Source organism: Colletotrichum graminicola (assembly GCF_000149035.1).
Source record: "Colletotrichum graminicola M1.001 genomic scaffold supercont1.95, whole genome shotgun sequence".
NCBI lineage: Eukaryota > Fungi > Ascomycota > Sordariomycetes > Glomerellales > Glomerellaceae > Colletotrichum > Colletotrichum graminicola.
The window spans coordinates 27341-53404 of NW_007361099.1; the positions used below are offsets into that span (position 1 = coordinate 27341).

Sequence of the window (26064 nt, forward strand, 5' to 3'; positions counted from 1 at the left end):
CAGGATTGCAGGGAAAAGAGAGGTAACGAGGGTCGAGTAGGGGTTTGGAAGTCGGAGGCGTCAGAAGCGACAACCAAGATGGGAAGCGGACAATGATCGACGTCGCTGAAATGAGAAATCTTCGTTATTGGCCGGTCGGGCGTGATTGGCAATTCGCATGCGTCGTTCGTTAAGTGGTGAAGTTGTTCGAGTCGTGATGAGGAACAACAGGCTGTGATGGTCGCGATTCCCCTGGACAGATGGCAGCAAGGTGTTGAAGCTGATGTGGGCCAGGCCGGGCCAGGCACTGACCTCACCCAGGCTGCACTGCACGTCCCACTCCCACTGGGCCACTGAACGCCACAGCCAAGGGGGGGTGTGGTAACCAAGGCACTCAGGAATCAGCGCTGAAGAGGTTCGCTCCGAAGTTCCGGGACCCACCCTGACCTCCATTGGGGCACATTGATTCGCTAAAAGAGGGACGGAAGGCAGGACGGAATGCGGAGAAAGGCGATATCCGAGAGAGGGTACTTCCTTATCCAGGCTGGGTCTAGGCAAGCAAAGCAACCTTAATCAACCCTGTTCCCCCACGGAGAAGCTCTCGGTCTTCCGCGCCTAGAGAATTAATTTCCAGCCACATTTGTTGAATTACAGAGTAGCTGTATACTTCACGTGTTCCCTTGGAGAGAAGACCACCTCGGATAATCATTTCACATGCGCGCATGCTCTGGGTTTCACTGCTGGTTGATATGGATTGCCGATGAATGGCATTTTGCCATGAGCAGCTTTCTCAATGCTTGGCCAGAAACATACGAAACATTTGGGGGGAGGGAATGTTCATGAAACTGGAAAAGAAAACACACACACACACCAATCAATGAAAGAAGGTCCACTTCAACTCCATTCCGCCTCGACGCAAAATTCTTCAGCAACAATGTCAATCAATGTCAGAAGTTTCATTACCGATGGTTTCACCAAGACATAGGGCAAAGCGAAGCAAAGCCGCAAGTCCTCACAACAATGACCAAAAGATTAACCCGTTGGAGTGGCTACGCCAATCGCGGTGAGGATTTGAGCCTCACGCGGGGGTCGAACCCGCAACCTTGAGATTAAGAGTCTCACGCTCTACCGATTGAGCTAGCAAGGCGGGTTAAATATTTGATGACGGAATACCAGTTTCTAGGGCCTCTATACCATGCATGGGCGTGTTCAAGTGAAAATAATCCACTTCATACGATGCTACCTACTTCTGATACTCGGATTGGATTCTAGCCACATTTCTTGAAAATTGCTTAATTACGGTCTATCTTACAGGTCTTTTCTCTTTAAAACTTATGGATTTGATCCTTTCGGTACCCAACTTGTTGCAGCACACCCGGCGCGCTTCTTTTTCCAACCAGCGCCGCCTCCATCGCCGGCGGGCCACACACAAACACCTTGGTCTCAATGCCCTTCGGTACTGCGCCGACTTCCTGCAGCAACTCTTTCGTCACATAGCCCTTTCTGAATGGCGAGTTCGGCATGGGATTGCTGACGGTATAAATAGCTTTGAACCTCCCGGGAAATTCCTTCTCAAACTGTTCAAACTCCTCCTTGAGCAAAACGTCCTGGTCTGAGTTGATGCCGAAGATGAGCGTCACGGCCGTCTTGTCCTGCGGGTTGCGAAGGATGCCTTGGGACAGCTGGTAGATCGGCGTGATACCCGCGCCGCCTGCAATCATGGTAACGTGAGAGTAGCTGTTGGGCTTCCACTGGTGACCCTTGATCGCCAGAGCGAAGAGCAGCGTTTCGCCTGGTGTCAGGGAGTGGAGATGTGTGCTCTGTTTACCATCAGGGTACTTCTTTACCATGAGTTCCAGGTAGCCGGCATCATCTAATCATCCGTCAACGCTGCACTTTATGTCAAAGCTATTAAAGTAGTCATACCCAGGGGCTGAATGGGCGTGTAAGGTCTTGCGACGGGAAACCATCGACCCTCGGGCCATGACATTGTGAGGACAGCCGCTGTCTCATTGTTAGCCGGTCAACGATTCCTCTGAGTGCGGCCAATCTCACATGTCAACGAGAGCCCGCTAACGGCGTCCCTTTGCGGTAGCTTGAATCGCAGACGTTTCGTGTTGTGGTTGACCTTCTCCGAGCTCTCCAGGGGCAATGATACGAATGCTGGCCCCGCGCCAAAGACATTTGGCGGCGCACCCGATTCCGCGGACGCATTTCCCACGAGAAGCTTTGACATGACACCCAAGCCGATGCCGCCGGCCGCGACGGCTGCTACGACGTTCGCCGGTCGGAAGCGGCGAATTGCTGCTCGTGATGTCATGTTTAACGGAATGATACGGTGACTGAACAGTTACTTATATGAGACCAAGTCGGTCTTACGGTAGTGCACTGAATCTGGGTGTGGGTTTTTGGGTTGACGATTGGCAGCCGCCCCATCTTGCCGGGCGATCAGTCGTTTAAGAAGTAGAATGTTAATATGAGCTGAGCTGACGCACGAGGCCAATGCATTATGGTCGGACAATGCCGGGACCGAGACAGTCTGAAAGATTGAACAATAATGGGGGTGTTGGCGGCCGGTGCGATTCGGCCAATCCCAAATGTCCGGGACCGGTCGGGCCATGTAAGCGCCGTTCGAAAGAACAAAGACGGGCCAACAAAGTCGGGCTTCAACCCCTGCGGAATCAAAACGAGTAGGAAGGTTACTACCATACCTACCGTTGCGAAGTCCCCAATTATCTATCGGTGATCTTGATCGACAAGTTTGTCTAACGTGTTTTCAGGAACTCGGACATTGCTGCCTGTCAGAGTGGGGTGATGCGATGCCGTATTCGCGACTTACGCAACGGAGCCAACACCACGAAATTAAACCTTTGCGAATGACCGGATGACGTCCACAGCATCTGCCCGAAACGAATCATTGAAGCGATTCGTTTCAGTATGCCCCACACTTTCATAGAACCAAAGCGTCTTGTTTGCCATTCTACGAAATCCACGTTCGGAGCTTCATCGGCTCGTAAACCTCTGGCCAATAGGCTGAGCTGGGTGAGTCTTGCCGCTTTTGCTCACCCACTACAATAACCTAGGTAAGGCGAGGGAGACGCGAGCAGAGAATCAGAAAAACGTAATACAAATACAATGTAAGACAAATACATGTATTTGCATTTTCCCCCTATATAATACAATACAGCAAGGGTGAAGGCGAACGCCGAGACGGCGGTGACATCTCAAGTGGTGACATCCTGACTTCCACCGCTCCATCTGTAGTCGAGTAAGCTAAGGCTGATATGGACTGCATGGCGTTCGACAAAAGGCTTTCTGTCACTTTCGGTGTGGTGGCACAGACCGCACTTGGTGTTGAGGCTAGACCAGGAGTAGGCATTGGCTCTAGCATCAAATGCGAGTATCGCAGAGTGAACGCCGTTGAAGTCATAGTATGACCAACCATATGGCACCTGATGCATGTACTTGGGGCCCGTGACGCAATTTCAACGTTTCAACCCCGCTTGGCTCTCGTCTAGTGCTTGACTGTGGAATACGGGAGTTGTAATTATAACCTAGGCTTGATGCGCTGGCGAGGCTCCAGCAGCAACTGCGGCGCTCCTCCGCGCCTCAAATTCCAATGTGCATGGAAGTGCCTGTATAGGAGAACAAGATTCTGTTCTTGAAAAGCCTTTGTATCACAGGAGGCTTGTATATGTATAGCAGTTGTCGTCAGCCACACCACGTGCCATGTTACATAAACAAGCTTAAGGGCCCCCTTTATATAGGCCCTCCACCTAGGAGATTCATCTTCCCACAATACAAGCCTTTTTTACTCATTTGTATCTCCCTACCTGCTATGTGCTCTAGCTTGTAAGACTTTGGTTTGTGTAAGCATAGCAGACCATACACTTAAGAGAAGGCTCCCGTACAGACTGTGGAATGGTTTGTATTGATCTTAGTGAGCAGCTTCTGTTGCTCTTCTATTTTGCAAGGACTTCATACGATACCCAGCCAAGCACTGCGCCATATATGTGTCCCGAAAGCTCGAATGGTATGTATGCGTGTCTGCTGCTTTACCTGTATGACACATACTTGGCAACCCCGTCAGCTTTATCCTTTTAGTTAGCTGTAGATGCCGTTACTACTAAATAGGTAGACCCTTCAGGAGTGATGTATCCCCTACCGTAGTAAAGACGTTTTATTTCAATAGCTTGTCCGCCAACTTCCTGTTATCAAGCACATTACTAGCCGCAGCTCCTAGAAGTCAGTCAGTAGAGCGATTTAGGGTAGCTAGTTACGGCGGGGCGGCGCTTCAGGTCGTCTGACCTACAACCTAGGGGCGGGCCAGTTAGTGGTTGCGTCGGGAAACAAACTCCTCTTTAGAGCCTACTACTGTGCTCAGCAACAATCACTCAAACAAAAGAAGCACCACCCACCAACAAGTCTGACATCGCCGCCATCAGCTACGTGAACTACTCCCTACCCAGGCTCCTCCCCTAACTACTATGTTTACAAAATTCAATAATCTTCCATGCAATCATCTCATTAGTAACATTTCTTCTTCCAGCCTGCACACAAGGCTACAGATGAAACGCTGGTACTCCCGGCAGACCCTATTACTACGACGCGTGTTTCCGCAACAACTGTTTTGACTAAGTTCTCCGTTTTTAACACGAAAATCTTATATCTTCTTAACTGTCCCCTACTTAACAATGTTAGCTTTAGAGTTTAAGTATAGGTATATTAAAGATATAGAAAGACTTAATAACTATTAGCTAGGTGGTTATTATCCTATTTAAATTAACAATTGTCTTTACAAGCGATACTGCATAGTACATAAGCTTAGCTACAGCACGTTCTTAACAGTCTAGCTTGCTCTTAACAAATAGACGTTAAACTACGTAGCTATTAAAGTTAGCACTATAGATGTAGACATACAAGAGATAGATATTCCATCTAAGCTTACTATAGGAGTTGTAGACTATAGCTACGCTGCTTATAATATATTAATAATCCCTATTGTCCCTAATTACTTTAGCCTCAATGGCCCTAATAGGACCTATCCTTCTTTTATAACAGTCCTAGCAAGATGTAGTCTTATAGATGCAAAAGAGGCGTCAGACTTAAGACTATTTAAGCTTAATGTTGCTTAGTCTCTAGCTACCTAGCTTGCTATAGCTATTTCCCTTGTTTACTTACAGGGTTATGCTTATAGAGGTATATAGTTCTTATTCTTATTGCTACCTCTCTAATAATAACAACGTTCTCCCCTAGACCTTTATCCTAGCAACCTTCTTCTTTAGCTACCTCCTTCTCTTAATGATCTCTCAGTGGATTAGTTATATGCTAAGTTTAGGGCTCTAAAGCCACAGCCTGTTATCTGTCTTAATAAAAACTTAACCTCTTTAGCAGCTAGGGTTCCTTTATACGCTGTCCTTACTATGTAGCTTAGAAAAGTAAGTAATAAAATTACTATAAAGGAGGTAAAGCTATTACTTAGTGACTTTAGTGTTGCCTTTTGCTTATTGGATAAGTTATAGTTTAAATTGTATATACCCCTTATAATGCGTCTACCTAAGACGTTCTTTAAACTAATAACACCTCTCTTTTTTATGTTAAATATATAAAGCCTTACTTATACTATCTTTAAGTTACTTGCTTATAGGTCTCTTATTAATAGAATTCTTATGCCTTAGGATAAGATTATAGCATAGTAGGTCTACTTATAAGGACTTTTACTATTAGAGTAGTAAGATAACTAGAATAGTAGTTTAAATAGTTTAATAAAGCGTAAAGACTGCTTAGTAATAAGCGTAACATATAGACGTAGGATAGGCAGTTTAAGCAATAGGTACAAGGGCTAAGACAGTCTTATAGTATAAGTGTTATTAATAAAGAGGAGGAGGCCACGCTGTTTAAGCTGCTACGCTAGATGCTTGCATGGAGGCCTAGAGAGCGGCTAAGTGCAGCAGATGTGTTAAACATGGCTTGGATAAGGAGGTAGGGTTTGCTAGCGTACGAGGAGGGTCGGAAGGCTTAGGCATAATGTTTTGCACTACTTACACAAAAGCTAACTTTCTAAAGCGGTTTAGTTGTATAGGAAGTAATTTTTAATGATTTGCGCAAAGTCTTGGGTGGTTATTGTAATTCATGTTTTGTTAAAGAGTGCAGTGGTTGACACCCATAAGCGCGTAATACTTAAGAAGGTGCATTCTTGGTATTGGGCCGCGCGCAGGCAGGGATCAATGCAGATGTACGATGAGGAATTCTACCTCATGTGGCCACTCGGCCGTGAAAATGAAGTCTTATTGCCGCTTTTCCCGCAACGACCCTAATCATCAGTGCTTTAGCGTCAAAATTCTCAAGGCCGGGCACATTGAAAGGTGTCGTAGAGGCACTTTGCATAGGAGAATGGCTCAACTATCTCCGTGTGAGACCGTGTGGCCCGAGTCGAAGAAATACGTATCTACGAGTAGGTCCACCTGTATCCGTATTGGGACCGAGAAATCCGGAGAGGCGGTTTCTCCGACTCCCGGAGAAGCCCTGCACGGAGACGCGCGATGCCGATGAAAGCATCGTGGCAAAAGGCATATCGGTGCGGCCAGTGAAAGGCAGGGTGGTATCATAGTTTTCCAAGCGGGGATTGCACATATGTTTCACTCGGCGAAAGAACGTTAGAAAGAGTGAGATCTCGAACATATTTTTCTCCTGGGAAGAACCATGAAAGTCTAAAGACACGCATCCATGCCTATACCTAGCTTTCATAGGTGGTGCTGGTTGCATATCTCAAGGACTGCCTACCTTATTTATCCATCCCAGCAAAAGGGTCATAGCTTTGCTCGCCAACGCTGCAAAACCTACACATGCTGCTGTTAATTGCCAAACCGAAAGCAGAAACATGCCGATACGGTACAAATCATCTTGATTTCCATGAGCCGAGGCACAAGAAATCAACATTTTCAAATACAATCTTCAAGTGGCACCCAATTCGTATGCATGGATCTTATTCTGTTTATATACACCAGGTATCTGACTCGACAAACATGTGGCTACAGGGGTGACACGCAACGATTAGTCAGCTGGGGATGGGGCAATTACCCCTTTGGCTGGTTGCATCCACCCCTGAGAGGGTGATGGTGAACAGATAAAGATATCGGTTGCGGTTAATTTGCGGGTGCACTTCTGGTATTATGCGGGTGTCTAACCCAATCAAGGAGAATAATGGGTCAGCACCAGCTCTCTAAGCCTATTTCGGCTAGTCCGTACAGAAATATCATAATCGATCACTTACACTTAACATAACCAAACCCAAACCCTAACCCAGACCCTAACCATCCTAACCACTAACCCTACGCATCTTATAGATACTTAAAAAGATGCATAGGGTTAGTAGTCAGGATGGTTAGGGTCTGGGTTAGGGTTTGGGTTTGGTTATGTTAAGTGTAAGTGATCAAGTATGATAGTTCTGTACGGACTAGCCGACAAAGCTAACTGGCCTGAATACTCCTACGCTAGGCCACAGGCAGTCTGTGTTTAAAAGCCTCGACTAGGTCACGGACATTTGGGTGGGGTGGTTTGACAGCGCCAGACAACATTTATGTTTTTAGCGCTCATCGAGCAAAACAGAAATGAAGACGACAATGGTTTGGTTATGTTAAGTGTAATGGATTATGTTGTGTTGTGGTGGTTGTGGCTGTGATTACTAGATATAGTTAGACACCTGCATAATACCAGAAGTGCACCCGCAAATTAACCGCTACCAAGATATTCAACCACGTCGTCAAGAACAAGGCCGCCAAATGTTTAACGATCACATTTGCAGCAGGCCCGAATATGCAGGACTATGCGGTACGTCTACCTGCTTCTGGCTACCGAGTGGTGTTCACTGAGATGCAGCAGGTCAACGAGTTCAGCTCCAATGCTCAACCTCACTTCAATCTGCTTAGGATTCTAGGCGGATGGGGCAACGTCAAGTATGGGGCCAACAACATCTATAATTCATTAAAAAGTTTTGACTGACCTTATTAGTGGCCCAGGGCTTCTGTAAGCCGCCGATCTTGCTTGGTATTCAATATTCCTGTCCCTGCTAACGCCTTGCAAGGATGCTCCGCAGTATGCTTGCGGGAACATCTACAGCCGCCGTCATCGGTCTCTCAGCCGCAATAATTGGCAGCAGTATCTGGGGTACAGCGGCTTTGCCATTTCTAGTTGTCCCGTCTATCGGGTTCGCGCTCGGTAGCGCTAGATGGTACATGGTGGCCACAAGAGAAGCCCTCCTTCAACTAGACAACTACCCCTCCATTTTGCGACTTCATCTCATTGCAAACTTTCCCTGGAAGCCGGGGCTTGGCCGCAAAGGTGTCGACTGGTATACTTCAGATAGGTTCAGATCGAGGTGGGAAATGAAGAGTATGCTTGTGGCTGCTTGGCTTACAGCACAGCCTGCGCTCGACGAGATACGCACCCGAACGGAGGCTGGGATAGTAGAAAGCTATGTGAGGCAGAGTCATGTTAAAAATGGAGACCTCAGCGAGGATGAATAGCCATAGACGACAAAAGTGCGAGACTCGGACAAGAAGTGGCACTGTTGTCCATAATTAAGTGCTCCACGAAACCCAGACTATGGATTCTCTACACTTTGCTTGACGGCCTGAAAATAAGTTTGGTTTTATGTCTTCTGATTTTGTGGTGACATCATGGTAAGATAAGCTACCCGAGGGATATTGGATGCTTGAGAAGCTCCACATACTTACTTTGATGCCTTTCGTGATATTGCTGTCTTCAGAATAGATGCTGACTCAGAAGCAGAAATAAGATAAGAGTAACCCTACCCATGAGACAGTGCGTTAACCTTATCACGATCCATGTGAGATGCATGAAGGGATCCCCCTGACACAGAGAACTCGGATCTGTGGGCGGACCCCAATTAGGAGAACTGACAATATGATTTGTCTGTTATATTGATACAGATATATGGCTTCTGGCCGGATACATCCACAGCAAATTTTAAAGCCTAGGCTTTCAATCCCAATTGCAGTATGTGTGACTATAACCTGACTCGGCACCATCGGATAACCCGAGCCCCATGCCGCCGCTCGGACTGCTCGGCTTGGATTTCCAACAACGTAATTGTGGGTTGCCGGTATTTTCACGGCCCCCTTGTGGTATTTTCACAGCCCTCTGGCCACTACTACCACAACACACCCAAATAACATGTTCTATCACGCAAACATATCTAACTAACCTAAACCCTAACCTTAACCCTAACTATCCTAACCCTATATATCCTTAATAGATATATAGGCTTTTATAAATACATAGGGTTAGTAGTTAGGATACTTAGGATTATAGGATTTAGGTTAGGTAGATTTGCTTACAGAATAGAACATAGTATTTCCTATAGGACTAACTGAGATAGGCAAGAGACTAGCTGAGATGGGCTTAGAGGGCCGTGAAAACACAACAAGGGGGCCGTGAAAATACCGGCATCCGCAATTGTTAGGTAGCAAATCACAAAGTCCAGATCAAGGCATGGACACAATAAAAGCGTGGCTGTAAAATGACTGATCCAGGCCCTCAATGGCTCTTTGACCTATGATTGAATACCAAAGCGGTATAGGGTCAATGTGAAAAGTATCCGTATCGAATTCAGAACGCCTAGACTCAGAAGCCACAGAACCCTTGATAGTGCTCAGCCCCATGCTGTACCCCTGGCTTCGGCGAAATGCCGGATTCGAACGACTTGCCGTATTCAACAGACAAGAGGAGCTCTAGCCATGTTCGTATGCATTTGAAGCTACCTCGCACGAGGAATAGGAGCTTTTGGAGTCTGCTTAAAAGCCGCGGATCGTCCACGACAACGAGTACTTTTTGCTATCCAGATCAAGCACTCCAGAGCATCAAGTTATTATAACAGGTCTTTTCCTGCAAGTGCCATCTCGATCAACAATACATCTTTCTTTGCAAGACATTCCCATAAATCAGAAGCCTGCCAGATTGGCCGGGTTTGAAATTACGTTCACTAACAGCCTACAGCTGCTGGTATCCTCAGTCAACCATGTTCGTCGGCAAACTTCTACCCTTTATCGGCCTGCTACGTGCTGCCTCCGGTACACCTGTTGATAGGCTGCTGGACCGCCGCGATGTGGTGGGCCATGACACTCTGAACCCTCTTCCGCAGAGAGTTCAGGACAATTACAGTGGCGCAGCCATTGCGAGATTCAACCCCCTTCTCCATATTGCGAGTGGGTGCCAACCGTACACCGCCGTCGACGATGCGGGTAATATCAGGTATGTGTTTAAAACTTCCCAGACATATCAAGCTTTGCAGATCTGATACCAGTTGAGTGGCGGATTGAAGCCCAGCGGTAAATCCGACGGTGGCTGTAGGGATACCTCCAAGGGACAGACCTACGCCAGAATCGGACAGTACAACCAGAGATGGGCAATCATGTATGCATGGTACTGGCCCAAAGACCAGCCACTCGATGGTGTATCCACCGGCGCGCATAGGCACGACTGGGAGAATGTCGTCATCTTCATCAACGACCCCTCCGACGCGAACCCGACGATCCTTGGCGGAGGAGCTTCTGGACATGGCCAGTACAAGGAGTCAGATTTCCTGCCGCGCCAGGGTGATAGCGTGAAGGTGGAATACTTCGCCGAGTTTCCCACCAACCATGAGCTGCAGTTTACTAGCACAGTGGGCAGAACTTATCCGGTTCTCGATTGGGATGTTATGACCCCAGCCATGCAGAACGCCCTTAACAATGCAGACTTTGGGTCCGCCGACGTTCCGTTCAAGGACGCGAACTTCATCTCGAGCCTTGGCAACGCTGCAAACTTCTAGATAGATTTCTTCACGGGGGCAAATTTTAATGTATAATCTTATTCATAGCTATATTTAATTCTTAGTTTTCAATCCAGGGGGCCAGGGCTGTTGGCTATCTGAGCAAAGGCCTTCCTGATCATAATCCTGAGCCCTAGATACCGCATTATAACATAGTGATCGAAGTAATGGGGAATCATGTTTCATACAAACGACTTCATGAAGAATACCCTTCGAGTCTCAGGTACCTCGTGGCCCGTCTGTCGCGGCGGCAGCCGTGGACATAATGACGGGGTCTACGACCTCGTTGTCCTTCATCGAGGTGATATCGGGACTCGTCTTTGTGTTGTCTGCTGGTCGCTCAGGCACGAGAAAAACGACCCAGGAAGTTGCGGGAATGCAAACCGCAAACATGACGAATGCAACAATAAGGTTAACCATAGGCGAGATCTTGACTGCGCCTATACCAAATGATAAGCATGATCCAATGGACTCAAACGACCGCACGAGACCAACGCCCAAAGTCAGTGTTTCAATGTCGTCGAAGAATGTGCCCATGAGCCAGTAAACGAACATATAATGTGACTCGTTCATGAAGCTGCCTTTGCGTAAGCTCGAGTCTCAATCGACATAGACGAGAAACTTACCGGAAAAGCACGTTGACTGCGAAGCCGCGACCGAACCCGGGAGAAGTCCAGTCCAGAGTGATTTTCGGAACCGTGTCCTCGTACAACTTTTCGTTGGCGATCTGCCAGGCGAACAGACCCAGCATGATAACTGAAAAGAAAGCCCAGGTGATCCTTGCAAGTTGCGGGCGACTGAAGCACTTCAGGTCGTAGAACCATCCCCAGAACATGTTGGCAGCGGATGCTGCAATGCCAGAGGTCAAGCCGCCCAATGTTCTGGCTCGGACGGAAAAGTACTTTGTGAGGTAGATGCCCTGATATGTGCTGTTCCAGTTGAAGCCAATAAGGATAGGAATTAAGAGGTAAAACTGCTGCTTCTTGAGCAGTTTTAACCACTTGCGGAATTCCCCCATGACGACCTTGTTCTTTGTCGGGTCGGCAACCTTCCTTCCGTCACTGTGGATTACCTTTTGCGGAGGCGATATGAGCAGGGCGAGGGGAAGGCCAAGGCATTGGAGGGCAATCAGCACAAGGTAGGTTGAGTATCCCACCTTTCCTCGCTGGCCGTTTTCAGCATTCAAGGAGAGCTGGATAGAGGATCCGAGCAGTTGGCCCAGCTCCCGGAGCCCGAGCCAGATACCAGTGAACTTGCCTCTGTCCTTGATGTCGGCATATCCAAGAGCGATGGCGCCTTCAGCCGCCCACAGCGCAGATGCGGCAATGCCGCAGGTCGCACCGCCGAACAGGACAAACCATTCGACTCCGTAACGGTTGTTCACGTACATGGAAGCCGAGTAGGGTGCGTAGCCGAGCGTGCCAATGATCAAGACCGTCTTGAGGCCGATTTTGTTGGCCATTATGGCGAAGAAACTGCAGCCAAAGACCATGATACCGAAAGTCAAAGAGTTGGCTCCATTGACGAGGTAGGGCTCCTGTTGACCGCCCGCGCCGGTGCCTTCATAGACCTACGTCAGTACGGCTTACGCTTGACTTGGCTGCAATTATTAGACTTACTGTTGAGGGCATTCCAAATGCCGGGTTGAGTGAACGAAATCAAGCCGACGATGATGACGTTGAACAAAGGGCTGCGAAACCAGCGCGTAAAACGAGACACGGGCTTCAAAGGTTGAGAGTCTTGGACCTCCTGGTCAACCTCGTCAGGTAACTTTGCTTGGTCGGTGGACGACATTGCTGGCAGGTTGCTTGCGATCCCGACGCAATGGTAGAGTTCATGCAACTGTGTAGGACATGGGGGCTGTTCGGCGTCGAGCTTTTTAAGAGAAACGCCAGCCCGTACTACATTCTTACCTTTTAACTCACATCAGACATCACTAGACCCATGTACATCTATCTTGGCAGTTTGCAAGCGACGAATGTCTGCCATGTTACATCTAACTGAATTTTTTTTCTTTGCCCAAGGTTAGTCACTCCGCACCCTGTCAGATACGAGGCCGTTGCCAGATTGGCTGAGAATATGACACTGGCAGCCTTGACTCTTGTGGCGTCATTGGAAATTGTAATGAGATAATCCCGGCCAGCCAGCACAAGCGCGATCCTGTCGGCCCTCCCCCGAAAAAAGTCGAAATAACAAAGAAGGTAGGGGACGTGGATTGGACCCTTGGAGTGGCATGATGGGGTCGGTTCCAGGTTCCAGGGCCGACATGGCGTCGTGCTTGCAAGGATACGATGGCGACATCTGCGAGCGGATGGCGACCTGCACAGTTCGTCATCCGCTGGCTTTCGAGAGCGCAAGTCAAGCATAGCATAAAAGGGCATCCAGAGTCCCATGAAAACACTTAGGGATACCCGAATCGCATGAAAATCCCTGGATAACCCTATTTAGACGTTTTGTGATCTATACTGTGACAGCAACCCGCCCCAGACTTCGGGAAATAGGTATACTCTGTACATCCATGATGGGACCCATCGCCATGACGCTCAGGCCAGCTCCGGCGGTTCATTTAAGGGCTCCGTACCCGGAAAATATGGTGTTCCCCTTGTCGTTGGCGGCATCCCGGCCAGATACCCACATAGCGCAGCTGATCGCCACAATCCAAGAACTCTTATCTAACGAGAAGCTACGAACTCTGTCAGACGAGCATGGTGCTGTCTACTTCCAGAACCCCGGGTCTGAAAAATGTAGATGAATCTTCCCGGTTTGCGCACGCGTTTGACTAGACCGTATACAAAGATGTTGGCAACCCGGTTCGGCGCGCCATTCATTCTAAGAACGTGGCAATGGCCAATGAAGGGCCCAATACGCAGCCAGTTCACCCTCACAATGAATCCGGATTAAGCCCACATTACCCAGCTTACGTCTTGTTCTTCTGTGCCTCTCCACCTGACACGGGTAGGTATTCAGCTTGTGGAAAGTTGACAGGGCTCTGATGTTGTAGGTAGTGAAATCCCCATCAACCACTCTATTGTACTCTACCGCCTGTCTTTCAGCAGGCACCCTGACTTCATCAAAGATCTCAAGTGCCAGTGATTGATGAAAAATCAGGAATCGAAGAGCTTGCTAGTCTGTGGGATGAGCCAGTCGGATATGTACTTTGAGTACGCCGACAACGTGCAACAAATAGCAAGAGGAATGAGTCTGTGTCAGCCGATGCCAGAAATCGGTATCACGTATGGAGAATGCTGGAGAACTCAACAAACACAAACGTGCATGTAAGATGTATATAGGTATTAAAACTTTTAGGAATGGGTGGTTTATGTACCCTCTTGAGTAGCTACGACTCAAGATGCTTGCCTATCCTATAACGACGTAGACAAAGTACACTCCAGGACAGGTGTAAAGAGACAAAAGAAACACATGATGGCTAGATTGTGAAAATCTCAAGACGACGGAAGGAAAGCTTCTCTGCATCGTATGGTGGTGACTCAAGATCTTCTTAGAGAACAATGCTCTAATCACAAGAAACGACGAGTCCAGACTAGGAGATTCCAGTTAATATATATACTAAGACAGACTTCTCTGCAGCAACGACTTACGAGGTCGAGAACGCAACATCTCGGGTGCTTTTTGCCAGTGACCAGGCAGGAGGCCTCGAAGCCAGCAATAGTGAAGGGTGCAGTGGAGGCTGTAGTCGCCGTTTAGCTGAGGACCAGGGGGCTCACGGAACGTAAAAAGGGATGGTGTTGGGAACTTACGAGCGACACACTTCAGGGAGGTGGCTTCAGTGGCCTTGGAATCGCAGCAAAGCGCGGTGCTCAGCTCGCATATAGTAGAAACAATAGGCACGTCCTCTAGGGCCTCGCAGACGTCCTTGGACACGTCATCGCTAGTGCGGTCCACGCTCGTGGGGGCGGCGATCGCAAAGGAAGTAAAAAGAGCGACAAGGTAGGTTGTGGACTTCATCGTTGCGATACTGGGAGATCGGATCTGGTTGATAAATATCGTGGGGGGTGGCGGTGAGCTGTTGTGATGGAGACAAGACACTCTTTTCAGCTTCGGAAAGGGGAAACGGTTGAATTTATGCCTATGATTCTACTATGCCGAAGGCAGAGTTGGCTTTGATTCTTGGGAAAAGAGACGTCAGTGCCAGTATCCTGGGCTTTAGAATGCCGGGACAAGACGTGGTTTTACACAAGGGTAAGCCAGCCCGTCATCTGTACGCCTGAACTAGTTTTCACCGCGTGGAGCCCGCCAACACATCCTCGTAAACCTATATTGATTCACATCAATTAGTCGACGAAATCGTCGGAAGAATACCTTACGACATATCTGTCGACGTTGGCGGGCTGCAAGTGGAGGCTGATGAATGTCTCGGGCTCACGAAAGTCATTCCTAACGGTCCTACTTGCAAGACAGTCTCAGGAAATCGACTGCCTTAGGGGTCGTTGGCTTTCTTATCGCATGCCAAGTCGGAGCAATAGACATTTCTTTGACAGCAATGGCGTTCGCAAATTTTCCCGAGCGCTGATGAATCCTCCGACAAATATCCATGGGGTTGATCCATTCGAATGTTGGTCAATCCAGCTAGTGACGGATCTGCAGGACCATCGATGGACGCAACCTTAGTGTCTCAGTCCTAGCCACATTGGCTTTGATAGTCTAAGCCGACCGATACGAGGGCCCCTCACCTGAAGACCATACAATATCACAGTGCTGCACTAATTTATTCTCAGCTGTGGTCAAATTGCCGATTTCGCTTGTTCTTACTTTGGCTCGCCTCCTAATCGGAGGCGGTTGAGTGTTGAGGCAGGAAAATGACATGGCCATTCTCGAGAAAGCCAAGGTGTCCATTATTGTTTTTTTTTCTTTGTGATCTCCTCACTATTTTTATGTTGCCTGGCTGGTACACTCGGCCAGATAGAGAGTTGTGCCGTCCGCCAAGAACAACTACGGAGCCGCATTAGCAGCAATCAAAGCGGCAGAGCGGTTCGAGAACTCGTGTCATGCACCGGGAAATAAGTGACTAATGCGCCGTGGAAAAAGGGCTAGTAAGGAGGCGTCAGGAGCTTTCCCAAAGACCTCAAGACCAACAGCGGCGGGGAAGAGTCGTCGTGAGTGGTTCCTAGCCCAACTTGGACTGGCCTCTACGACAGCAGGCTGGAAGCGGAGTCAGAAGACGACATGTCAAGGATGCCTCGCTCAATATCCTTCACGCGGCAGCCAGGGTCGATCTACCTCTGCTTGAAGCCAGTTCAATCCTGTAGAGCCTGGCAAAACACAGGAGAGTACTATCGCAATCACAGTTGAAGCGGAACAGGCATCGAGTATGTAGATAAGGTACGGACTTTAAATCCTATCCGTTTTGAAAACAATTTAACCGGTACCTGACTCCCTACCGGCTTCTCAACAGGCACTCCTGACAGGGAAGTACTGAGTAGCCAATCAAGCCTGGATCGCCGACTAGATCAGTCTAATCGGGTATCGGGATCTAGTGCCAGCTCTAATACCAGCAGCCTGGTCGGCAGGGGCCATGCTGTTGACAGGTCTTTCGATGGTTGTGATCGACATAGTTTCCAACGTAGGAAATTGTTTACGAGTGGGACAAAGCAGTGTAGATGTTGGGAGTTGCCTGATTGAATTATCTGCAGTCATCAATAATAACGGAAAGGCTGGTGTTGAAAACGCCTGAGATGTGACAATTATTTGACGCGAGGACAACTACAGTACGATTGAAAGGCAGGCAACATGCGAATTGGGACTATATGCAGATAATGATTGGTGGTCTTTTGAAAAACGGGCGCTGTACAATACATGCCTGCGTGCGATAGAACGCTCGGCATCGACCCGGCATGATACCTTACCGCCTACCGTAGTATATATGCGGGGTTGTGACGTCTTAGGACTTCTCCTCTTGCCCTCGCCCGCTTTCGATACCAGTGAATCTCGATCCGGTTACCTTTGCTATCAGCCATTGACCCTGCACTGCTATGGTTCAAAGGTTTTTCGACTGTTCGGTGCCCACGTGCCGAAGGCCAAGTGCCCGTTCGGTAGGGGCTGGTTGTGATATGTGCAGCCGTCACTTCTGCGGGCTACATCTTTCCCGGGACTTCCATCAATGCGACGCTACAGTGAGTCGCGCAGACTGGAACTATGGCCGCGTACTACGCTGATCACAAATGCGTTCTAAGTCCCTTGACGACGCAGCTTATCAAGCCCTTATGGCCGATGAGATAAACCATCTTCGTGCTCGAATCAACGGACCAGCAGTTTGCAAGCTTGCCTCCAGCTTAAACGCAGGGAAGCCTTGTGTACTAGATCATCCTTCAAAGGTTGTAGGATTAGAATCTCTCACAGGCTGTGCAAATTACCATGCTCGCGTCCGGTTTGAGGATGGATCTGCGTGGCTTCTACGAGTGCCGCGAGTTACTGGCTTTGCTGTTGGTCTTCCTTCACCTCTAGCCGAATACCTGATTCAAAGCGAGTATGCAACCCTGAAATTCCTGGAGACTACCAAAGTGCCAGCGCCGCGGGCATTCTCGTTTGGTATCCCTTCCCAGTGAACTGATTGTGGTGTTGGAGTCTGCTTTCTTCTAATGGAGGAGTTAGCTGGTAGACCTTGGGACGGCCGAGGAGACACCTCCAAGGTTTGGCAAAGCCTTGGAGAGATCCTGACGGAATTAGAGAAGCATAAGTTCTACCAGGCCGGTTCTCTATGGGTTGAGTCCCCTCAAGATCAACCTTCAGTTTCTGCAGCAGCAAGCGATAGGTTCGTTTGCCTCGACCCTTGGGGCCCATTTAAAACGGCAACAGAGTATTATTCAGCCTGGGCTGAACAGTATCTCACGCTGATTGTTGATGGTCAGCTGTACCCACAATTCCCGGTTGAGGCCTTCCTGGTGTATCGATTCCTAAAGAAGAACGCAAGCACGTTAGCCGATGGCCATGATACGTTTTTTCTTAGGCATGTTGACGACAGAGGTGATCACTTGCTAGTCGACAAGCAGACCAACATCATTGGGATTGTTGACTGGCAAATGGCACGTGTTGTTCCGCGACGAGAGGCATTTGCGTTGTCCCTTATTTCTGCGGATATGAGAGCTCTGTGTGATGGTCAAGTGTCGCTTAGTGCGAAGGACGTCGCACTTGCTGGTGCTTTGCTGAAAAAGAACGCACAGTTGGCGGAATGTATGGGGGATGAGAAGATGAGACGATTCTTTTGGGGATTAGGACTAGAGCATGAATGGACCTTGGCATTCCCATTAGCGAAGGCCATACTTCGGTCTTCGGAGTAGAAAAAGGTTGGGACGAATGGAGAGAGGAGCAGTTGAGGGATTGCAAAAGCGATGAACGTCTAACGGCGCTGTTGGAAATTTAGTCGTGGGTAATAAAGGTGAACCGCGAACAAACTCTACCAAAGTTAGATACACATCTCCTTTGAAGGTTCGTTGTCTTCTCTATAGGGATCGAAATCGATAAGAGTCTAAAGGCGCTATTCAGCTCATTCTTTCTCGTCATTCTAATCTAGTTTCCATTACAAAGCAATGCGCCTTGTGATGCGGCTTCGCCTACTAATCCGTGCCATGTGTAAAGCCGCAGGCAGAACACCCGCAATACTGCGACCCTAGGCCACGAGAACTCTCCGGGTTCAGAGACTCGACGGCGGCCCTGGTGTTCTGGATAGACATAGCCAAGCGTCCCAAGATCCCTAAGCTCGAGATGCCCAACTTTGTGAAGGACCACGCGATCGAGGCGCCAATACCTGAACCGCCATGCGATACGAAGGTATGTTTCCCTTTGAGTGATAGTTCAGCGCGAGACGGGGAGATATCTGTACGTGCATTGTTCAACCACCCGTCTATCAGGACAACTTTGACAGGCTTAGACGGGATTTGGAACCTGTCGGCCGGTGCCCACCGCCGAACTCCCCCGAACATCCGGATAACGTTATGGGCGGGGCCCCGGCAGTTGGTCCGTCAGCTATTAGTGCTTACTCGATTGACAGTGAGAGCACAGTTGTTAAACTGTATATGCACCTCTTCCACGTCCAAGCTGATTAATTCAACATTCCTCGCCAACATAAAGGGCGTCGCTCTCTGATTACCTTTCATATGTAATAACGTTGACACTGCGAGACTCTTGAGCGCATCCCAAATGACATAATGGGGCCGCCCTCAGCAACGGAGATGAGTGCTGCCGACCCCGAGGTGAGCTTTACATACATACGTGAGTCTGTCCAAGGAGACGTGATTGCTAACTGCCCAACACAAGGCTCGACGACGTGCGCGAGGCGTCATTGCCCAGCGAGAGTACCGCAAGCGCCACGCAACCAAGGTCCAGACGCTCCAGGATGAGAACCAGAAGCTCAAGGACGCTATCTTCGAGATCCACAGGGCATCCCTGGGGTGCGACGCCATCACCGACCGTCTCAGCGCTGCGCTCTCCGAGGCCCGGAAGCTAGCTGACATCAGCGATGCGCCCGCTACCGCCGACGGCGACATGGAATCCGACGGTGCTGGGCCAATTGCCTGTTCATTGCCCGCGCAGTCTGCCCAACTCAATCCGTTACTGCCGGCTGCCAACATGCCGGCCAATTTCGAGTGTTCGCCCAATGATGAAGCGCGAGGCGGGAAGCCGAGCCAGCGCCTTGACAACGGCCTCTGGTCCGAGACGGAGCGTTTGGTCCGCATCCTGGAACCATCAACGGACACCATGCAATATTTCGGCGGGGACACGTACACCATGGCGGGCTACATATTCTGGTCGACCTTGGACTACACCGTCGACCTCTGGAACGCTCAGTCCGCCCCGCCGGCCACCAGGCAACTGGACCGCATCTTCAACCCCTCAAGGCCCCTGACCGACCGGAAGTACCTCGTGTCCCTGGCCCAGGCGAGGCTGGACTTCAGGCGCAAGGGGCACATGTTCCGCACGCTGTCAGAGCAGTTTGAGCGGATCGCCATGGCGGACCTGTACAAGCGCGTGCTGCACGACTACGAGACCACGGGCGCGGAACCGCGGTACTGGAAGACGCCCGCGGAGGTGGCTGATAACCTGCTGAGCCAGCTGACGCCGGAAGAGGCCGCGCGGTTCCAGGCCGTGCTCGAGGGTGGGGGCACGCGCGCCGACAAGGAGATGTTGCGCGCCATGTCCGGCTGGTTCGTTCAGAACTTTGTCTGCTTCGGGGACGGCCCGCGATGGAGCAACATCGGCGTCTCCGTCGCCCTCGGGAGCTGGATCGGGGCGCTGCGGATGGGCTCCCCGGGTGGACGGGAAGCGTCCCCGCTTTCGACCGAGACGCCGTCCTGATCACGACCAGCTCGCAAGCTCCTCCTCTACACGGCACGACGCGTCCGGGCCCTTTACAACTGCATCAGCCGGGCGCGCTGGGCTAAAGCACCATGCCACGCGGCATCATAAAATCTCTCGGCATTTCCTGACAACGAATACGGCGAGGCAACGTGGGTGGCGATTCCCCGACACAGACGCCCTCTGCCCGACGACCCGGCCTCCGGAACGTCGTCGTCGACAAGCGCCTCGCAGACCATAAACGCCTGCCTGCCGTCTAGCCACGATTCCTCCGCCAGGGCCCCGTCCCACGGCCGCTCCCAGTCCCCGGCGTAGGAGACGGCCTTGGTCAGTTCAGCGCCCACTTTCTTCTCCCGGAGGAACTCGAACAGCGTGGAGGCGCCGGGGCGGTCGAGCAGCGGCTGCGCCATGGACTCGAGGCCCCCGCACCGCTCCGGCTCGTCTTCTCTCCACCGCGGACCGGAGTATCCGGTGGAAGAACTGTCCAGCTGCCGCCGACACTCGCTTGCGATCTCGAGGAAGACGGTAACGTTGACGACCTAGGGGAAGCTCGTCGCCAGCGCCCCGAGGTGCTCCATCGGCCACGTCCCGTTCCGGTTGACGTCGAGCGTCAGCCTCTCGAGGTTCGGCACCATGAGGCCCAGCTCGGCCAGCTCTCCCGGCGTCATGACCTTCCGCTGCCGATAGTTGCTCTCCGGCTCCCGCCACTCGAGGCTCGTCAGAGACTGCGCATGGCGGCGGAGGATGGGGGGCACGGAGGCGCCCGTCTCGTCGCTCGACTGCCACGTCAGAGACGTCAGCGAGTTCTCCGGCAGGGCCAGGATGAGGTCCCTGGCCCACGGGCCGCCGCCTCTGACGGTCAGCGACCGGAGCGACTTGAGCTGCGAAGCGAGGGCGCGCAGGTCCGGCGATCGGCGCCACATGCCTTTCAGGGAAAGCTCTCTGACGTGCGAAAATTCCATGGCGTCGAGCCAGAGGTCAAGGTTCGTCTTGGCCTTCTGCTCCGGCGACAGCGGTAACCACCGCAGCCAGTCCCGGACTCGACCGGAGCCTAGCCACTTAATAGCGTCCCAGAACCGCGAGCCTGTGGACCAGGGCGGCTGCGACACCTCGGCCCAGGCCGAGTCGTCGAAGTGGTAGCCCTCGAGGTCCAGGGCATCCAGCACCGACGAGTAGCGTGAGGAGCCGGCGAGGTCAAAGGGGAAGCTCCAGCGGTCGGGGTGTTCGGAGCAACCCAGCGCCGTGACGCGGAGCTTCAGGCTCTTGATGTCGGGGCAGCGGGAGAGGGTATCGTGGACGTCGCGCATGGTAGCGAGGAACGGGTCGCCGGGCTCGCGGCGCCCGTAGTGGGTTTCGATGTAGGTCGGACAGCAGGACTCAAGGGCGGAGGCCGAGACGGTACAGAGGAGGAGAGAGAAGACAAGGACGTTTTGGAGGGTCGGATGCATCGTTGCGGTGGTGAATTCTGTTTGGTGTGTCGCGAATCTCGGGTTCGCCAAAGAGTCGCCAGCTATCTGTGAAAGATGGGGCGGTTGTTTGTTTTAGAATAAAGTCGTAATGGTTATAATGCAGATACCGCCGACTTATACATCTGTGGCGGAGAGAGAGAGGCCAACGAAGGAAGACTCTTTTGCGCGCCGAAGCGCGGTCGGACAACCTGGCCGGAATCCTTCTGCGCAATTCATCTTTTATAAGAGATAGAGTAGTTACAAGTCGAGAATCACCATGTCCAATCGCATCGACGTCTGACTCAATCTCGATTCCTTCAATTCTGTTGCGCAAGGCAATGCGACCCTGGACTGTTTTCGGAATGCTTCGGCTCTGGAGCCGCTCATTTAACTTTAAAATCGAACTCTTGTCGGAGCTGCCGGCACATCCGACGACGCCCTCCAGGACGCGGTATACTGTGCGCCGCGACGGATCGTAACCTCAATGTCCTTTTATCTCATATACCTGAGCGCATATCGAGCAATCTGATCAAGTACATAAAACCCACGCCAGAAATACTCTCTCTAGACAACATCCTCCCCCGCGAGACCGGCGATGAAGGTCCTCATCGCGACGATGCCCTTCGCGGGGCACATCCACCCGGCACAGCCCATCGCCCGCGCCCTCGTCCGCCGCGGCCACGCCGTCACCTGGCTCACCTCGGCCTCCCACGAGCACCTCGTCACCCCGACGGGCGCGACGTTTGTCGCCTCGCCGCCAGCCCTCGCGCGCCACGACGAGACGCCGCTCGCGCCGGAGCCTGGCACCTCAGGACTCGCCGCCGTCGTCTCCACCCTCCGCCAGCTCTTCCTGGACCGCGTGCCGGACCAGGTCGCCGCCTACCGCGCCGCCATCGAGGAGTTCGGCGCCGACGTCCTGCTGGTCGACCTGACCGCCTACGGCGCGCACTGCCTGCGCGACCTCGGCGGCCCGCCGTACGCGACCCTCGGCATCAACCCGCTCGTCACGCTCGACGCCGAGGTCCCGCCCTGGGGCACCGGGTGGTCGCCGCCCAAGACGCCCTTCGGCCGCTGGGTCAACGCGCTGGCCCATGCCGCCGCGGGCCGGCTGCTCTACCCGAGGCTCACGGCCGCCCTCAACGAGCAGAGGGCGGCGCTGGACCTGCCGCCGCTGCCGGCGACGGGCTTCTTCGACGCGACGAGGTCGGACGCGCTGCACCTCATGCCCACGACGCCGGCCTTTGAGTTCCCGAGGAAGAACCTGCACCCGGCCGTCACCTTCGTCGGGCCGCTGCTCCCGCTGTTCGGCGGCGGCGACGACGACGAGGAGACCGCCCTGCCCGCGTGGTGGGGTGAGATGCTCGTGCACCCGCGGGACAAGGTCGTTCACGTGACGCAGGGGACGTACGCGACCAACGCGGCGAACCTCATCTCGCCGACGCTGTCGGCCCTCCGGGGCCGCGCGGACCTGCTCGTCATCGCGACGACCCCGGACGCGACGACGGCGTTTCCGGCCGGAACGCTGCCGGAGAACGCGCGGGTGGCGGACTTTGTCCCGCACGCCAAGCTGCTGCCCCACGTCGGCGTCATGGTCACCAACGCGGGCTACAACGGCGTGCTCGCGGCGCTGAGCTGCGGCGTCCCGATGGTGTGCGCGGGCCGCACGGAGGACAAGGCCGACGTCAGCGCGCGGGTCGCGTGGAGCGGGGCCGGCATCGACCTCGGGACCAACACGCCGGGCGAGAAGGCGCTGGGGGCCGCGGTCCAGCGCGTCGTGTCGGACCCCAGGTACCGGAGGGCGGCCGAGAGGATACGCGACGATTTCGCCGGGCACAACGGGCCCGAGGAGGCGGCCGATCACCTGGAGAGGCTTGCGGGGCCGGGCCGCGGATGATGGTGCTGGAGATGAGGGGGCCGAGACGTTCGGAGAAGACGGAGGAGGAGAACCGCCGTTTCCACCTCGAAGCCGAGCGTCGCTGCGACCTCGTGGCGTCGAGGACCGGCGAGGGGATGCTTGGCCATGCGTGTGGGGAAATACGTCACCCTAATCGAATTCACTATTCGCAGTCGGGAGGGGGGGGCTTTGGCAACGTGTGGATATATGCATGTATGTATGCTAGGGGTTTCCATTGTCCAGCGAGGTATCATTTTACTATCAAAATTCTAGACTACTCTATGCTCCCAAAATACTCAAAAAACCCAGATACTCCATGAATGCGCCGACGCAAAGCCATATTTTGTAATGAACGCGGTTGCTCGCTCTTGTGTAGCTGATGGACCACCCAGCTTAGAAGCTCTTGACCTTCTGCATGCTGCCCTCCTCGACGAGAGCCTTGTGCATGTCAAAGGTGTTGAAGAGCAAGTGGGGCTCGTGACCCATGCCCTTGCGGAGGCACTCGAACTCGGCCTTGTCAAAGTAGCGCTCCAGGATGGGCCGGTAGAGGGGGTGAGCGCAGTTCTTGATGATGACGCGAGCGCGCTCGCGGGGGCTCAGGCCGCGGACGTCGGCGAGGCCGTTCTCGGTGACGACAACGTCCAAGTCGTGCTCGGTCTGATCGATGTGGGTGCACATGGGGACGATTGTGCTGACTCCGTGGGGGTCCGTCTTGGAGGGGCGGGTGGAGGGAGTGTGCATGATGCTGTACTTTGCGTTGCGGAGGAAATCGGCGCTGCCGCCGAGGCCGTTGAGCATGCGGGAGCCCAAGACGCAGGTGCTGTTGGCGTGGGCGTAGATGTCGACCTCGACGGGGGTGTTCATGCCGATGACGCCGAGGCGGCGGATGATCTCGGGGGAGTTGGAGACGCCCTGGCTGCGGAGGAGGAGCTTGTTATGATAGCTGTCCCAGTTGTCGTAGAAGCGCTGGAAGCCGTCGGGGGAGAAGCGGACCGAGGTGGCGGTGGCGAAGTCGAGGTGGCCCGAGTCGAAGAGGTCGAGGAAGGTGTCCTGGATGACCTCGGTCCAGACCTTGAGGTTCCAGAAGTTGGAGTCCTTGAGGCCGCCGACGACGGCGTTGGCGATGTTGCCGATGCCGGACTGCAGGGGGAGGAGGCTCTTGGGCAGGCGGCCGTGGGTGACCTCGTGATCGAAGAACTCGATGAGATGGCCGGCGATGGCACGCGAGGCGGCGTCGGCCGGGGTGTTGGGGGCCGTCTGGTCGGGGTAGTCGGACTCGATGATACCGACGACCTTTTCCGTGTCGATGGGGATGGAGGTGCGACCGATGCGGTCCTCAACGCCCATGATGAGGTAGGGCTTGCGGTGCGGGGGCCGGTCGGTCATGGTGATGTCGTGCAGGCCGTCGAAGCTCGGCAGCGAGGTGTTGACCTCGATGATGATCTTGTCGGCCATCTGTACCAGCTCGGGGGTGGCGCCGACGGAGGCGCCAGGGACGATGCTGCCGTCCTCCTTGATTTCGGTGGCCTCGACGACGACGACGTCGAGGTTCTTGTTGGGGCGTTCCTTTGTATAGAAGCCGTAGACGAGGTCGACGGGAAACTGGGACAGATGCCTGTCGTGGAAGTGGATGCGGCCCTCATTGATACCCTTGGAGATGGCCTTGCCAACCTGGTGAGGGCTTCGTCGCTCAATCATGTTGAGGCCAGCCCAACGGTTCTCCGTCTCGGCGCCGGAGGAGGCGCCGACAAACAGGCTGTAGCGCAGCTGGCCCTGGAGGCTGTTCTGCTCGACGTGGTCGGCGAGGAATGTGGGAATCTTCTTGGGGTAGCCGACGCCGGTGAACCCGGACCAGCCGATGTAGGCGCCGTTGGGAAAGTGCTGGAGGAGGTCTTGGGGACGGACGAGTTTGTTCAGCAAAGATGCGCGTTTGACGCGAGACCGTAGGGCGGCCGAAGCGACGGGAGACGCCATTGTGAGAGGATATGAGGTTTTGTTTTTGGTGATGAGAGTCGAGAAGCAAATGTGAAGCAGAGACGACCAGACGACGGCAGGACGGAGAAGAGAGAGAGAGAGAGAGGAGAGGAAGAGGAGGTCGAATCCCGTGGAGACGAAGAGAGGGGAGATGGGGCGATGAGCCTAGCCAAAGGACCGGTCAAGGGGTGGTGGTGGAAGGGCGGGAGGAATTACAACACTGTTGGAGCAGAAAGTGGGTGACGACGAGGTGTATATATACTATCCTGTATACATATAGTGTCAACTATTCATGTCCGGGGAAAGAGGGGAGAACTAAAAACGCCTGCCGCTAGTTGGTTTCCTTTTTCTTCAGGTAAGAGAGATGAGAGGCGACACGAATATCAGATCAGGTCACTTTCATGGAGCCCCTCGGTGGGGAATGACGCAGGACTGGCAGGGGGGGGAAGCTTCTCGTGATATAGCGCGAGCGTTCTTTTTGTGAGGTGCACACGTTCCATCGGTGCATTATGTCAGCACTTGCGCTGATCTGATTGGCTCGACGGAGCAGCGGCTCGGTAACGGTCGGTAACATGCCGTCCCGTAGCCACTGAGTGTGCCTATTTACAGTGTGGAATAAGCATGGCTGG

At 52.6% G+C, this 26064-nt stretch overlaps 12 protein-coding genes and 1 non-coding gene across 13 annotated transcripts; 7 read left to right on the forward strand and 6 right to left on the reverse strand.

The window, feature by feature from the left end:
* Nucleotides 1–1053: 1053 nt before the first annotated feature.
* On the reverse strand, nucleotides 1054–1126 carry GLRG_13289. Its single transcript has one exon. It is a non-coding gene; the product is annotated as a tRNA-Lys (tRNA).
* Nucleotides 1127–1304: 178 nt separating this feature from the next.
* Nucleotides 1305–2299, reverse strand: GLRG_11597 (oxidoreductase NAD-binding domain-containing protein; the record flags this gene model as incomplete). Its single annotated transcript, XM_008102281.1, has 3 exons — nucleotides 1305–1852; nucleotides 1906–1983; nucleotides 2035–2299. The coding sequence occupies 3 exons, from the start codon at nucleotides 2297–2299 to the stop codon at nucleotides 1305–1307; spliced, it is 891 nt and encodes a 296-aa protein (XP_008100472.1).
* Nucleotides 2300–4760: 2461 nt separating this feature from the next.
* Nucleotides 4761–5114, forward strand: GLRG_11598 (protein kinase domain-containing protein; the record flags this gene model as incomplete). Its single annotated transcript, XM_008102282.1, has 2 exons — nucleotides 4761–4826; nucleotides 4851–5114. Coding segments are annotated over 2 exons (330 nt in total), but the record flags the coding sequence as incomplete, so codon positions are not given.
* Nucleotides 5115–7794: 2680 nt separating this feature from the next.
* GLRG_11599 (uncharacterized protein) lies at nucleotides 7795–8504 on the forward strand (the record flags this gene model as incomplete). The annotated part of the gene is made up of 3 exons (XM_008102283.1): nucleotides 7795–7934; nucleotides 7990–8004; nucleotides 8063–8504. 3 exons carry the CDS (start codon nucleotides 7795–7797, stop codon nucleotides 8502–8504), a joined length of 597 nt encoding a protein of 198 aa, XP_008100474.1.
* Nucleotides 8505–10018: 1514 nt separating this feature from the next.
* On the forward strand, nucleotides 10019–10810 carry GLRG_11600 (necrosis inducing protein; the record flags this gene model as incomplete). Its single annotated transcript, XM_008102284.1, has 2 exons — nucleotides 10019–10251; nucleotides 10309–10810. 2 exons carry the CDS (start codon nucleotides 10019–10021, stop codon nucleotides 10808–10810), a joined length of 735 nt encoding a protein of 244 aa, XP_008100475.1.
* Nucleotides 10811–11029: 219 nt separating this feature from the next.
* On the reverse strand, nucleotides 11030–12604 carry GLRG_11601 (uncharacterized protein; the record flags this gene model as incomplete). The annotated part of the gene is made up of 3 exons (XM_008102285.1): nucleotides 11030–11387; nucleotides 11437–12370; nucleotides 12430–12604. The coding sequence occupies 3 exons, from the start codon at nucleotides 12602–12604 to the stop codon at nucleotides 11030–11032; spliced, it is 1467 nt and encodes a 488-aa protein (XP_008100476.1).
* Nucleotides 12605–13331: 727 nt separating this feature from the next.
* GLRG_11602 (uncharacterized protein) lies at nucleotides 13332–13903 on the forward strand (the record flags this gene model as incomplete). The annotated part of the gene is made up of 3 exons (XM_008102286.1): nucleotides 13332–13554; nucleotides 13607–13765; nucleotides 13812–13903. 3 exons carry the CDS (start codon nucleotides 13332–13334, stop codon nucleotides 13901–13903), a joined length of 474 nt encoding a protein of 157 aa, XP_008100477.1.
* Nucleotides 13904–14324: 421 nt separating this feature from the next.
* On the reverse strand, nucleotides 14325–14776 carry GLRG_11603 (uncharacterized protein; the record flags this gene model as incomplete). The annotated part of the gene is made up of 3 exons (XM_008102287.1): nucleotides 14325–14351; nucleotides 14410–14498; nucleotides 14569–14776. 3 exons carry the CDS (start codon nucleotides 14774–14776, stop codon nucleotides 14325–14327), a joined length of 324 nt encoding a protein of 107 aa, XP_008100478.1.
* Nucleotides 14777–16989: 2213 nt separating this feature from the next.
* On the forward strand, nucleotides 16990–18105 carry GLRG_11604 (uncharacterized protein; the record flags this gene model as incomplete). Its single annotated transcript, XM_008102288.1, has 2 exons — nucleotides 16990–17356; nucleotides 17420–18105. 2 exons carry the CDS (start codon nucleotides 16990–16992, stop codon nucleotides 18103–18105), a joined length of 1053 nt encoding a protein of 350 aa, XP_008100479.1.
* Nucleotides 18106–18972: 867 nt separating this feature from the next.
* GLRG_11605 (uncharacterized protein) lies at nucleotides 18973–20119 on the forward strand (the record flags this gene model as incomplete). Its single annotated transcript, XM_008102289.1, has 2 exons — nucleotides 18973–19017; nucleotides 19082–20119. The coding sequence occupies 2 exons, from the start codon at nucleotides 18973–18975 to the stop codon at nucleotides 20117–20119; spliced, it is 1083 nt and encodes a 360-aa protein (XP_008100480.1).
* A 53-nt stretch (nucleotides 20120–20172) lies between these two features.
* On the reverse strand, nucleotides 20173–21567 carry GLRG_11606 (uncharacterized protein; the record flags this gene model as incomplete). The annotated part of the gene is made up of 2 exons (XM_008102290.1): nucleotides 20173–20658; nucleotides 20722–21567. 2 exons carry the CDS (start codon nucleotides 21565–21567, stop codon nucleotides 20173–20175), a joined length of 1332 nt encoding a protein of 443 aa, XP_008100481.1.
* Nucleotides 21568–22162: 595 nt separating this feature from the next.
* Nucleotides 22163–23461, forward strand: GLRG_11607 (PdmS protein; the record flags this gene model as incomplete). Its single annotated transcript, XM_008102291.1, has 1 exon — nucleotides 22163–23461. One exon carries the CDS (start codon nucleotides 22163–22165, stop codon nucleotides 23459–23461), a length of 1299 nt encoding a protein of 432 aa, XP_008100482.1.
* A 393-nt stretch (nucleotides 23462–23854) lies between these two features.
* Nucleotides 23855–25435, reverse strand: GLRG_11608 (acetyl-CoA hydrolase/transferase domain-containing protein; the record flags this gene model as incomplete). Its single annotated transcript, XM_008102292.1, has 1 exon — nucleotides 23855–25435. One exon carries the CDS (start codon nucleotides 25433–25435, stop codon nucleotides 23855–23857), a length of 1581 nt encoding a protein of 526 aa, XP_008100483.1.
* Between the last annotated feature and the right edge of the window lie 629 nt (nucleotides 25436–26064).